At 37.2% G+C, this 14,839-nt stretch overlaps 1 protein-coding gene across 5 annotated transcripts in view; it reads right to left on the reverse strand.

The window, feature by feature from the left end:
- The window catches only part of GAS2 (growth arrest specific 2), a 127,986-nt gene that overhangs the window by 99,574 nt on the left and 13,573 nt on the right, over positions 1 to 14,839 (reverse strand). For all 5 annotated transcript variants that reach the window (XM_041730363.1, XM_041730364.1, XM_041730366.1 and 2 more), the window contains one exon: positions 8,786 to 8,907. In XM_041730363.1, coding sequence (XP_041586297.1) covers positions 8,786 to 8,907 — 122 coding nt within the window. The remainder of the gene's footprint in view (positions 1 to 8,785; positions 8,908 to 14,839) is intronic.

Here is a 14,839-nt window from a genome sequence, read left to right on the forward strand (position 1 = left end):
GTGCTCTGATGGATGGAGAAACCATAAATATGGAGGCCAACTACCTACACAGTATGATCATTAAAAACCTCTACTCTTGGGATCCCTGGGTGGCCCAGCGGTTTAGCACCTGCCTTTGGCCCAGGCGCGATCCTGGAGACCTGGGATCGAGTCCCACATCGGGCTCCCAGTGCATGGAACCTGCTTCTCCCTCTGCCTGTGTCTCTGCCTCTCTCTCTCTCTCTCTCTCTCTGTGTGTGTGACTATCATAAATAAATAAAAATTTTAAAAAAATAAATAAATAAATAAAATAAAAACCTCTACTCTTCCAAGATCCCTCTTCCTTTAGGAAATGATCCCCCTCTCATTTTATTCACTCTGAGAAGGTGTCAATCAAGGTGAGGCCATGACCTGGCTGGAGGGTTGGCTGTTAATCACACGAATCAGATCCCTCTTGCTAAAATTTGAAACTTGAGAGAAATGATAAATGGATTTAATAGCTTCATGTTAATGAGCACCCATATGTACCAGGTATTACTCAGTGCTTACGTAGATTAAATTTAGCCTCTATAACAACTTATTATTAGCAACATGTTACAAATGAGGAAATTAAGGCAAAGAGAAATTAAGCAATTTTCCCAAGCTAATTAACAGTGGAGTCATGATTTAAACCCAGGAAGTGTAGCTGTTGGGTCCACATGATAAACCATGCTGCTTAGCTGAGCTCTCAAAAAGTGTTTAAAATTATTCATTCTGGCGGTGGTACTCTGAAGTGGCTGCCCAAGTATCTATATTTTATAGCCTTAGGATTTGGTATAATTCCTAGGTCCTCCAAAGCTATTGGTTTTTATTTCTTTAATATCAGAGAATAAAGTTCAGGCATTGGGCATTAGAAAAATATGAGATATATGGAATTGATGTTGATGCTAATACTGGAACAAAACCGGAATGGAAAACGAGCACTCTCTTTTTGGAGAATAAACTGTTTTTGTGGGCTTTTAAGTTTACCCTGTTTTGGCATCCTTTTTATGAAAAAGAATATAGGATTATGAATATAAAAGTAGATATGGAATTAGTTACTTATTTAGGAAATAAAGGAAGGCACAATAAATAAATAACTGTTAAAAGATAATATACACTAGAACTATCAAAAGCACACAAAAAAGACATAATATTTTAATTAACTGCCTGACATAACTCTATTTTACTTTTCTTTTTTAAAATATTTTTTATTAAAAAATATATTTTTTATTTATTCTTAGAGATGCAGAGAGAGAGAGAGGCAGAGACACAAGCAAAAGGAGAAGCAGGCTCCATGCAGGGAGCCTGACGTGGGACTCGATCCAGGGTCTCCAGGATCAGGCCCTGGGCTGCAGGTGGCGCTAAACCGCTGTGCCACCGGGGCTGCCCTATTTTACTTTTCCATATAGATTTTAGCCCTATACTTTCTGGTTACCTCTTCACAAACAATAATTTAGAAATATTTTCATAGGGAGAATACAGAGATAACCGAATCTTTTAGCATGATTAAGCAAGTCTTTTTAATATTTTAGAATAATCTGTTTCAATCTCATAATTCATTATTGATAAATACCATTAATTTTGAAATCTACAAAAAGTCTGTTGTCCTAGTGAGAGAAATCGATCAAGTTTCTTTTACACGTGAGCTTTTGGACGCAGAAGACTGTTTCACAGAATAGACGTGGTATAAAGAACTCAAATATGATTTGCATTTGGCATTGGGTCCTGTCCTTTGCTTAATTCCTGTCCCCTAACCAGTTTGTTTCCAAATGGGAAAGAGCTGACTTCTTATCTTGGGGGGAGGGGACAGAGACCTAGGACTCCCTCTCAGGAAGTAGGGAAGGTACCTGGTGGATTCCCGTACCTCGGTGTTCTCCTGGACCAGGCTAAGAGGAGTATCAACCAACCTGGACATTCCTGGAACCATGGCTCTGTCCTTAAAGCCTCAGCTAGCCATAGGTCAGAGCTGATGATCTCCACCAGGTATCAAAACATTGCGGCCTGGATTAGGCTGGACTTCGATCCATCTCACAGCATGACTCGTAGCCAATACAGGAATTCTTGGCTGACTGGGGACATGGTCTCAACATACATTTAAAACCTTGCGTGCCACTGAGTGTATTATGGCAGGGTTTTTCTCTACTTATGCAGTAGACTTTGACGGTGTTAGTTTGAAGAAAGCAGGATGTAATTTTAGATTTGGCAGATTTAATGAAATTTAACTGCACTAACTAGAATTCAGTGTGCTAGCATGGACAGCTACAGATGACCTGTTAATAGCCTGCTAGATTTGCTAACACAAACGCAGATGCAATACTAGCACACGCTAAGTGGCTCTAAAAGGCCAGAATCACTTGGAAAATATAGAGAAAGGAATTCAGGACTTGGAAAAGAAATGTTGCGTGCAATTTATAATGTGCACGTCACCTAAGCATACTTCTTACAGCGTCACTTGGTGGGGCCCAAAGAGGCTCTACATTTTACTAAGATAGGAAGAACAGGTTGGTGAGGAAAGTTCCAGAAGTTCCTAATGTGACTTTTCGCTCCAGAAAGAGGACGCTGGTAACAAGAGTTTTGTCTTGTTAATGTGAATGGGGACTCTCGAGGTGGCAGGAATACATACATAGCGACACTTAACTTTCACAGGCAAGGTGGATGTGGTTGCCAGAAGGCAAAGTAGGCTAATCAGATCTCAGGATAACCAGTCCGTCAGGAGACCTGACTATGGTGTATTAATCATGGGGCTTTTAGCTGTAAATTGCCTAAGTTCTTGATTTGTATGACAGAAACACCACCAGCAACAAAATGAGAGAATATTTCTGATGACCCAGTTCTCAGACTAGAGCCGATCTGTAGACACCCAGGACCCACTGAATACAAGGAGTAATGATCTCAAGCCTTTCCTATAAAGCCTTCTCCTAATCTTTAGAGGGACCTGATAGTTTGCTATCCATTAGGGAAAGGGAAGTACCTTATGGAGATCAAGTGGCAGATGGATTTTTGACCCAAGCCTAAGTTACACTATGACTATTGTGCCTTTATACACATAGAAGTTATTTTTATATTTTTCCCTGAATGCGCAATTGGCAAGGGTAATCTCAGCAACTGTCATAATTTTTATTCCCTAACATTTAGGATAAAATACCACAACTCAGAAAGGCAGAGATTCATGCTACTGTCAATGACCTGAACATTGCAAGGAAAGTGATTCCCATCACATCTCCACTCAACTCAAGCCAATACAAAAGATGGATGCGACGTGGGCAACAGCAGGGAAATTATCATGAATAATAGTTTTAATCAGAGTTGCTGTCCCAGAAGTGGTGTTTCCGCTGAAGCATACGTATTAGAAAACATCCTAGGGGCACCTGGGTGGCTCAGTAGGTTTAAGTGTCTGACTCTTGATTTAGGCTCAGGTCATGATTTCAGGGTCATGAGATTGAGCCCCATGTCAGGCTTCATGCTGAGTGTGGAGTCTGCTAGAGAACCTCTCTCTCCCTCTGCCTCTGCTCCTCACTCCCTCTCCCTCCCTCTCTCTCAAAATAAATAAATAAAACCCTACAAAAGGATAAAAGAAAATATCCTAGTACTTAACATGCATCTATTGGTCTGGAAAATGCAATTTTCTTAATCCTGATAAATAGAGAATTCCAGAAGCGGTTTGCATACAATTGACAAAAATAACAGAGGTGTCTTACTATCCTGTACATCAGCTCAGGCTCTGTGACATAACCTATAGGAACATGTCAACACCACACAACACATTCTTCTGTTAGATCATGGTATTTTGCAGACTTGATATTACAGAGCAGGAAAAGCAGGCAAACCAGATGGCTTCATAACATCCATGGACTCCAGAGGGCAGGAGATAAATCATGTGACAACCCAACTCAATGAAGTTTCTAGGTCCAGTAGGAGGGGCCATGTAGGAACATTGCCTTCTTTGTAGAAGATATCATGCAAATGTTCCTCAATTGTCTGATGGAGACTGAATCTCCATCTTGGGACACAAAGGACCATGGAACTTGAGATGTTCATTATGAACTTAGTGCCAGATGATCAACTTGGCCACATTTTTAGTTGTGCCCAGCAATATTCCATCACCTACAGAAATTCTGTCACATTGGCACTAGTTCAATTAGATTGAGATTCAGGTAAATTCCATAAATACATCACTCACTTTCTATTATGTCTACTTTTTGCTTTCCTTAGCCCACACATATAGCAACCCAGATCAAGGCCCATATCAAGTCTCTTATGACTAGTTGACTATGAATAGGGAAAAAAAACCTCAGCAAGATATTTCATTGTTTCTGACTAAAAGATGAAAGATTTTCCCCGTGGTCCAGAACTTAGAGAAATGGTGACAAGGGAATTAATTTTATACTGGGAAATAATTTATTTTATATATTTAAAACTTGAAGATATTTGTATTTTTTTTAAATCCTGAGGAACTGGACTTTCTTACTAAGTTTTCTTGTTTTCCTTTTCCTCTCAGTCCCAGGCAGCAAAATAACCCATAAAAAATCATTTATTTCCACATGATGACACCTGTATTCCTTCCATTTACCATGACTCCCTTGGTTGGCTTATATAGTCCTAGCATTACATTTGCATTGAAAAAACCATGAATTTATTAAGGAAAACACAGTCATTTTAGTTGTGTAGCCACATATAGATGACTCGAGATCATTCACAGCTGAGATTTTCTTTTCAAGAAAAACCTTTTATTTACTTCTACCACACTCTCTTGTTCTCTCAGAGGTATCAGGAGTAAACACACATTTCTGGATTTCTCTGAAATCAATCTTGATAAGATGTTCTCTAAACAAAATGTGCTATTGATTTTTGAGGGTAAAAACTCTAATCTCTATGTTTTATTTAATTCCTGGATGGTAAAACATCCTGAGGTAGTGTTATCTTGCAGCCCAGAGAACTAGATATTCTTGATGGGCAAATGTGCTATAGACATTCTATCTGACTAGGATGTTCTTTCCCCCAAACAAGGACTGAATTCTACATTTAGATGGTGAATGTTCAGTTCCTTCCTTGGAGCATAATGTAGCATTCTACTAGGTAACAGAACTTCTTTTTTTGTCTTTTCCCTTCATGTGCTTCAAAACTGATCTAACCATCCAGGGCTCTTTGAAGTCAAAGGAAGCTCTGAACCCAGGGAAACTCTGATGTCTGGGGCAGGGACTCTCAAGATAAATGAGACAAACAGAAAGGAATGTTAGGAGAAAAAGAGAGGTTGAACCCTTTGAATGTCGTGCACCGTGTTCATGCCCCAGTGGTTGAATCTTGTACACAAATCAGAAAGTCATGACTGGTGGAAAAAGAACACAGTAAATAGACAATAACAAGCGGTTCATGCAGCTGAATTCTATCTGGACCAGGAAGTGAAAGTTCATACATCAGTGTAGCGATTATGCTGTCTTGATTGGAGATGCCAACTTTGAGTCAGGTAACCAGGGGTCAAAAAGAATAAAATCTGACCTTGGACTTATCGCTTATTTTGGTTTTCTCACCCCAATAGGATACTGGAAAGATTAGTTTGGGTTAGATTTTTACCTTTCAAGGTCCTGTGCTCCAAGAATATTTTGTAGTTAAGAGTGAATTAATCATATTATGGTACATATAAACTAATCAAAATCAGATTGTATTGTAAACTGCTGCACACTAGTCTCAAATGTGTCTAGTTATTGCCTAATTCTGTGAAATTTCTACATTGTTTCCATGCAAAGTGAGAAAATACAAAGGCTAGGATTAACTACTGATAGTCAACAAACTCAAAGGGGCAATTTCTACTGAGCTATTGAAGCCTAGAAGAATCATAGGATATCATTTATTTTCATTCAGAGTATTTTATCAAGCCACAATAGGATATGATTCATGGATTTATAACTAAAATTTTAAATATGTAAACCGTCTAACATATCTATTAAGTATACTTGCAAATATTAGGAGTGTGTAAGTCACTCTTAACATGGACATACCTCACATATACCGGGCATAACTTCCTTGTTCAAATGTGTTTACACAGGTGTAAAATCCCCAAATTAAAGATCAATCAGGAAAAGTAACAATATTGCTGTGAGAATGAGCATGTGAGATTTAAGTGCCAGGAGAAAATTACAAAGGGCTTCCTGTGACATGACTTTTGATCCAGTTTGTGGTTGTTTTTTTTTTTTTTTTTTAAGTAAATCCTTTTTAGCATCTCCCTAATACTAATTCATCAAAGGTATTGACCAACTTATCTGTCTTTATCACTCTTGTTCCTAGATTTTAAAATGCCAAGGTGGAAAATAATAACACACACACACACACACACACACATAAGCACGCAATACTGTAGTCTACAGGCTATTTATATGCAATTTGAAAGCCTCCTTTTTTTCTATGGATAATATTCAATGTAAACCTAACTGCCTGAGTTTTAGCAAATTTACTCTTGTTTAAAGTTAGATTTAATAACAGCAAAATGCTATATAATTTCATATAATGTCTATTTCTATTTTAGACAAAAGATGGATTGAAAACAAAATTATACTGGACTTACAAAAATGCTCATGTCAAACTTGGATGGGTTGACAAAATTATATTTATGACCCATAATCGCTATGAAGTATTAGCCATTTGGCTTCACATCTATTGAAAAATCTCTCATAAAATGCAAAAAAAAAAAAACTAGCCTTCTTTGCATTTTTTTCATATAGTAAGACACATGCTATTTTGATTTAAGCTGCATATTGTTGGAAGTAAGTTGTGAAATATATAATTCTGCCAAGGACACAGAAGGTAATTCAGTCAAGAGTAACTGTGTCAACTTCTAACTCAGATTAAATTCGATTTCTTGAGCACTGAAAGTGAGTCATAAAGGGTATTTTTAAATCTACGTTTATTCAATTACCACAGTTGAGGTTATATACTAAAATATATTTATCATAATCAGAAAAAATTTAGACTTTATATTTAATTAAAAAATACTTCCTTGGGGTCAAGGAAGTATTTTGAGTTTAATAAATCCTTGCTGCAGTTTTACTCACTTTGAAAGGAAAACGTAATCTGTTTCTTTTTATATTTTATAGTTTTATTATAAAAATTATATAATTTGAAATGAATGTTTCAGAGGGAAAACAGCTATCAAAATCTTGATCCATAGCTATTCTCAACATCACATATTATCCTGGAGATTTAGTCAGAGCTTTGGAAACATCCCAATCCCCAGGTTGCACCGCAGAGGGATTTTTTTTTTTAAGATTTTTATCTATTGATTTGACACAGAGAGAGGAAGAGGACAAGGGGGGGGAGTGGCAGGCAGAGGGGAAAGGGAGAAGCAGGCCCCCCGCAAAGCAGGGAGCCCCACGCAGGACTCGATCCCAGGTCCCTGGGATCACGACCTGAGTCGAAGGCAGATGCTCAACCGACTGAGCCACCCAGGCACCACCCCCTCATAGGGATTGATTCAGGATGTTCCGGCACGGGAGCCCAGGCTGAGTAAATTTTAAAGATACACAATGATTCCAATGTGCAGCGACGTTTGGGGGCCACTGGAATAACTAATACTTTCAGAGAGCTCCTTTTAAGAGGAAAAGAAAATGGAGGGGCTTTGTATACAGCATATAATACTTTACAGAGTGATGTGAAATATAACCCCAAAGGAAGTACGTGTTGTAAAAAAAAAAAATACATTATTTTAAGAAGCTTGATTTTTGTTTGAATTTTAGTTGAACGATCACTAAAAAAAAATACATAAGTAATCAGTGTCACTCTATTTTTTTGCCAGCATTATAGCCAATCTAACAATTCTTGAAATCTTCACCTTATTCATTTCAATTTTCATTTTCCTTTCACTTAAAGCTATTTTTTGACATTATTTTATTCTTAGTTGTTTCTTACTCTTTTTCCTTCTCTTTTAAAAATTAAGAAAAGTGTCACCTATCTTGTTTCCTTCAAAAATGATCAAGCACCAGGTTTTCATTATGTGTTTATAATCATCACAAAGGAACACATGGGGGCACCTGGGTGGCTCAGTCGGTTATGTGTCTGACTCTTGATTCAGGCTCAGGTCATGATCTCAGGGCCGTGGGGTCGAGCCCCCTGGGGGTCTCTGTGCTCAGTGTGGAGTCTGCTTGAGATTCTCTCTCTCCCTCCCTCTCTATCCCTCCCACACTCCTGGCTCCAAGTGCATGTGCAGGGTGTGTGCTCGCTATCAGTATCTCTCTCTTTCTCTCAAATACATTAATTAATTTTTTTTTAAAAAAAAAAGGAAGGAAAAAAGAAGTGCAGAAAAGAAATCTGAGCAGTCAGAAAAAAAAAAATTGTCCAAAGTGACTTAGTTCAATGCTACTCCTTATTTAAAAAAAAAAACAAAAATGTACACACTCTAGATGTGTTGTTCTAATAACCTGCCATAATAATCTATTTAGAAACAAAGACTGATCTCGTAAATCTTTCTTGGCCACATCTTTTTCGTCACCTTGATGACATGAATTATTTCTGGGCTAAATTTGTAATCGATACATCAGATTCAACCAGCTTATACACAGTACTTGTTTTGTTATTAACACCAACAATTTCCATAACCTTCTAGTTAATTAGACTTACCAAAAGGATTATGTAATTTATGTAATTAGAGTGCAAATAACATGCTGCCTAATTAAAATGCACCCTCTGTGTTTCCTTAATATATCCATTGACAACAAAATACTAAAATTAAACTCTGTTCATAAGCAACTAGAAATGTAATCCACCTCCTGAATGATTCTGCCTGGGGACCTCTTACCTTTGGAGGCTTATTAGCATCCATGCCCTCTTTGAATTTCTCCTGCACAGTTTCTGCAAGTTGACAGAGCAAGGCACCATTATCCAATTTCTCCATAAAAGTTTCTGCTGTAATCTCCTTCCCTGCAATGACATAAAGAAGCGTTATAAAAGCACAATCATTCCCTGTTGCACATGTGACATGCCTGCCAACATAGTTGACACGGTTTTTATCACCAAAATTTCTATTCCAGCTGAGTTACGTATCTCTGGGATGGGAACTCAAGGACAGAACGGTTCTTTGGAATTTTAGATTTTCCTTCGGTGGCAGGAATCTCAGGGTTTTATATTTTCATAACACAATTTCAACCGCATAGAAAGTTTTATTTCGTGTTAAAAGCAGCAAAATGATACCCTACGGGAGAGTCCCACCGCTTGGCAATAGGAATAAAAACCAGCCAGTCAATGAAACCCACACAGTTTTACCAGTGGTCACACTACCCGACCTCTGAGGTTCATTCAAGGCTCATCCTCAACAGGCCCTGTGCTCACCCTGGCCTGCAGGGCGGAGGCAGAAGCAGAACGGGCATCCTGTGGTCTGCTCACATCTTGGATTACAAGAACCCCGGAGCTCTCGTTTCTTAAGTAGAGTCGTGGTGCATCAAAAATCAACCACCACTGGCAACTGCAGTAGTGTGGCCAATGCAGAAGCCACGTTTCTAGGTTCTACTGAGCTTGTTTTCCTGATTAAGATGAGGCCGGCAAAACCCACAGGAGTGATAGACTCTGAAACCCCCCATCGCTCACCATTCCTCTTCGTGCCCTCACCTTTGAACAGTGGGTCCTCAGGCCCAGTCTCTGTTCTTCTCTTCCCTCAAACCCTCTCAGCTTCTACTACTGCTCTTAGGCACATGACTCACAGTTGTCTGTCCCTGACATTTTAACCAGTGACAAGGCTGTTTTCTTTCCTATCATCTTCCACAACGTATTTTTGCTTCTTCTTTTTCCTTTTATTTTATAGGGTGTCATTGCAATATAACTTACACACCTTACAATTCACCCATTTAAAGTGTGTCATTCAGGGGCTTTTAGTGCATTCAGAGTTGTGTGACCATCACCACCACCAATTTCAGAACATCTTATCGCCCCTCAAAGGAGCCCTATCTTCTTTATCTATATCACTCCTGACTCCTTCTTCCCCTCAGCCTTATAAACCCACTAATTTTTTTTCTTGCATACTCCCCAAATTCATCTTTCCCAAAGCTCTCTCCTTTTCCTGGTGCTCTAATTCTCTAAGTTTCAGCATATTTTATTTTCCTGCCTTAATTTCCTAGAACTTAGTAGTCACAAGTCCTTGTAGACTCATGCTTCCTCCTGTTTCTGGTACCATAATCTCAATAAAAATGTTTGTGATTTGATACCTAAACCTCAAGCAACGAAAGCAATGGCTATTCCTTGTACCCTCAACTTCTCTCTCCAATACGTATCACACTCATTGCTAAAATTACTGTGGCTAAACACCGCCCTCACTGGGGCATTACACTACTTCACTGCATAGTCCCTGATCTTCTCTTCCACCAAAAATATGAAATCTATCCACTTGAACATATCCAAAGGCTGACCCCTATGCCTCTAACCCACCTCTCTAATCGACCATCCTTATACCCTCTCCGATTCTTAGTTTGCACCCTGCCTTCACAGTTCCTCCAGCAAGGCCTTCCCATTCCTACTGTCATGCCTTTTTTCCTGGCCTGGCCCCTGCCTACGATGTCCTCCTCCCTTGTATCTGCCCCACCAAGTTCTATCTTGTCTTAATCAAAAAGCCAGAAAGATTTTCCCAGTGCATTCTGATCTCTTTTCTATATGGTGGCACTCAAGGGCAACACTCATTGTGGCAACTTCTCAAACATCCTCTATTGCTAATAATTATGTCTTGTGTAAAGTTCTTGTCTTCCTCAAACCTCTTGGGGCATGTTGTGTGTGTGTGTGCGTGTGCACACACGCACATTCCTGCAGAGGTAAATATAATGTTATTACCATCATAGGCACCTAGGAAATGTGTCCAGTGAGCATGTAAATTAACAAATGAAGAAATAAACTGCTGAAAAACTTTGAGAAAATGTTGGGTATTATTTTTGTAAAAAGTAGTTAAGTTGGAGCTAAGAAAAAAAAAAGGAGCACCTTAAAGTTTTATAGTGAGACTCTCACAGTATTAGCTTTAATCTTAAGAAAAATGCATGCAGCTCAATTCCATGAACACTTAAAAATACTACCCAACTGGAACACAGATAAACTACTGGCTTAAAGTTAAACTCTCACGATATGTAATATATTTGCATTGCAAGAAACATCTGTTTGAAATTTTTTTTTGACCGTTTTGGGGGAAGGGCAGGTAAAGGAGGAAGGAAAGGAAAAAAAAGAAAGGAAAGAAGGAAAGAAAATCACCTTTTTAAAAATGTTCTTTTCTCCCTACTGGATACTTCACATTTTAGCCCCCAGTTAGGATAATGACTTCTGCAGGTGGCAAAACATCAGTAGCTCTAACTACTCACCACAGAAGTAGCCTGTACAAAACGACTATTATTTCAAAATCGTATGCAGCTCAACTTCATTCAGGAATGAAAGTAATATTCTCAAGATACGAAAAGCCAGCACAACAAAATTTGTATTATGCATTCACCATATTGGCCTGCATTTGCTAATAAGACAGTTATTTTGGAAATAGGTATTTTGGAAAAATAAATATTAGAAATATTTGCAAATTGCCAATTAAATTTCAAGGTAAAGAAAGTAAATTTTGCTCCAAATTGTCAAATGACTCCTTTATAAATTACTTATAAGATTCTCTACATTTGAGAGAGGTCTTTAGGTATTCGTATTTCATTATATCCATGGCAATTTAAAGATTCTATTCATAATGTTAAGTGACAAGATGATTACAATTAATTTAAAAGAACTTGTAAAGTATAAAAAGAAAAATGCCTTGCATTAAAAGGTTATTAGCAATTTACCAAAAGGTATGATTGTTGCGTTTTATGTGTTATACCTGAAAATTTTTAGTTATCCCGATTTTCATGAATACTTGAAGAAAGAATTTACATTAAACATCTGTATCTAATGAAAAATATATTAGGTGTCAGCTTTCAATTCTGTGTATTTTATAGCTCCAAGGGTGGATTTTTTTTTTTTTTTTTTTTTTGCTAAAACAGACACTGGTACATACTTTACAGTTGAAACATACTACCTCAAATGAAGGAAAAATGCAAGATGGAGAAGTTCTTTTTTTTTTTAATCTTCATATGTAATATATTTTCCACTCAAAGAATCATAAGATACACATATTAAACATACATTATAATCGTAAGAAATCAACATAAGCTCTATTTGGAATGTTATATTATCTCACTCTTATTACATTAATATTACTAACAATTTTTTAAAAATCATTACATAAAAGTTAGCTCAATTTAACCATGAGAAGTCCATTAGAACAAACTATATGAAGCAGTAATTACAATTTCTTGAGTAAACATTGTAAAAATCTAACTATCTCTGTTAGGCAAAACCAGATCTTCTTTAATCAGAATTGTGTGGCTCTTTTGAGACATGAGATTATAAATACGAGATGCAGTAGGATTCTAGAACCATAGAATCCCTTCTTCCCCAGCTCTGTCCTTCCGTGTTATTGGTGTGTTTAGGAAAAGATAGGGCAATGCATAGATACAATTAAATCATCTTGGAGTACCGACTGATCCACGCCGAAGCAAAAAGACTATTGACTTGAACGTTAATCTAAAATAGCCTAGTCTAACGATGTCTGGGTGGCTCAGTTGGGTAAGCTTCTGACTCTTGATCTCAGCTCAGGTCTTGATCTCAGGATTATGAGTTCAAGCCCCATGTTGGGCTCCATGCTGGGTGTGGAGCCTACTTAAAAAAAAAAAATTGCCTAGTCTAAAAGTAATACCTTTACTTCTTGAGTTCATAATTGTGGACTTTGATCTCCCTACCATCAATTCAGTCATGACTGACAGCCTGCCAATAGACAAAGATCAAGGAATTTGGTTAAAGATTGTGGTTATTTCCTCATAAAATGGCAGGGCACAATCATATGAAGTAAAGATCTGCCTGAAATTTCTTTGTCAACTAACTAAATCAGAACACATGCTTATACACATCAGTGTATTCTTCCCAGAAATACGAGCTTGCCATAATTTCCATAATGATTAAGTATCAATCTGTAGTGTTTTAGACTGGAGCCACCTGAAAAAGAATCCTTTTTCTCTTCTACTTTGCTGAGAAAAAAAAGTTTTCCTCCCAATAAATTAGCAGTACTAAACTCAGGTTCCTAAATACATATGGTAACATCTAATAATGGTATTTAACATTTGAGACTTAACTATATGCCAGGCACATTATAACTATTCATCTGTTTAATCTCCTCACCAATCTGTAAAGCGGGTGCTTTTTATTGTAGCCATTTTACAGATTATGATAACTGAAGTTTTAGATTCAGTAATCTGCTAAAAATTACTCAGTGAATCTGGATCTTTAACCCATGATGTCTAGCATTAGAGTCTAGTGTTCTTAGCCACTATGCTTGGCTACTTAAACAAGTATTTTGCTAACTACATAAAAGACTATTTTCTACAATAAAGCGTTCTCCCTAATTCTGTAGTTTTTTTCTCTGCAGAAACTCCACCAAAAGCCCTTCAGAAACAACAACAACAACCAAAAATCACTTGGGGCTGAAAACTGAAGAGAAGTCCATGGTGTAGACCGGAGAATGGCTGAGAGAGTCACTCAGGCATGTTCTGATGTGTGGCCTGGTTCATTGAGGAAGAAGACTAGGGTATATCATCTCTACAGCTGATCCAGACGGGACCAAACTCTATTCCAAACTCAAGGGCACTTCCTTCCAGCAGATTTCTCTAATTGGAGAACTCAAACCAATCTGTTCATCTCTTTTCTTAACTCAGATTATTCAGTGTTTTGAAGGTTGGGAAATAGGATATGATTCATTATACCCAGAAGTCCTAGATCAGCACCTGCTCCCCACTGATTCCATCCTACATTTATATGAAGAAAAGATAAAGCTGCTTCTGTTTGAAAAGTTGGGTTAAAAAAAATGAGGCAGTATCTCTCTCAAAGCTGTCAACTTGTGAACATGAATCTGATTCTTTAAACTTTTGAACCAGCATAAGATACCACCTTTCTTAAAGAATTTTTATTGACTAGATCAAGAATATGGGAACTCTGCATGATAAGGATCTGGTAATGGGCTTTAAGAAAAAAGAAAGAAAAGCTGAACTCATTAGACAGCAGTTGCATTTGACAACAGCAACTCCAATAAATAGGTGCTTAACTTTTTAATGCTGAAATAGGTTAATTTTAGAAATAAGTGAAAATTCTAAAATATTATATATTGATCACATTAAGCATATAACAACTAGATTTTTCTTTCTGTGCATGTAAGAAAGTCAGACAAAGGGTAAATGATCATCATATCAATTATTATGATGTATTTCTAAATTTAAGTGAAATCAATTAAACATAACATAATTTGTAATAGATTTTATGATTTACTCAGTCTCTGCATATAGCCAAATACATATATCTTTAAAACAATCTTTAAAAACAATGTCAGTTTCTTTGATACTTAATAACTAAAATCTTTTCTCAAAAATATATTGCCATATGGTTCATATTAGTGTTATTAACTAAATACTGATTAAAGATAAAGGTAGACCATTATTTTCAAATGATTAAAGAAACACAGTGAAATATACCATTTGAGAGCATTTACATTAGTATTCTCATTTCAAAGTTAAGCCAACAACAATCTTCAAGACTCCATGAGCAATCAGGAAATTCATAGAATGTGCCTCATCTATTTGAATGATGGGTGGATACTATAATCTGGGACTGTTAATTTAATAATATGCTGTTTACTCAAAGTGATAACCAAATGATCACTCAAGATTTTTTTGTACAATGATTTGATGTTCAGACATGTCCTAAGGACACAGTTAAATAACCATGGCCAATACCAAGTTCATGAACAAAAATAACAAAACAT

This window comes from Vulpes lagopus, chromosome 15, assembly GCF_018345385.1.
Source record: "Vulpes lagopus strain Blue_001 chromosome 15, ASM1834538v1, whole genome shotgun sequence".
NCBI lineage: Eukaryota > Metazoa > Chordata > Mammalia > Carnivora > Canidae > Vulpes > Vulpes lagopus.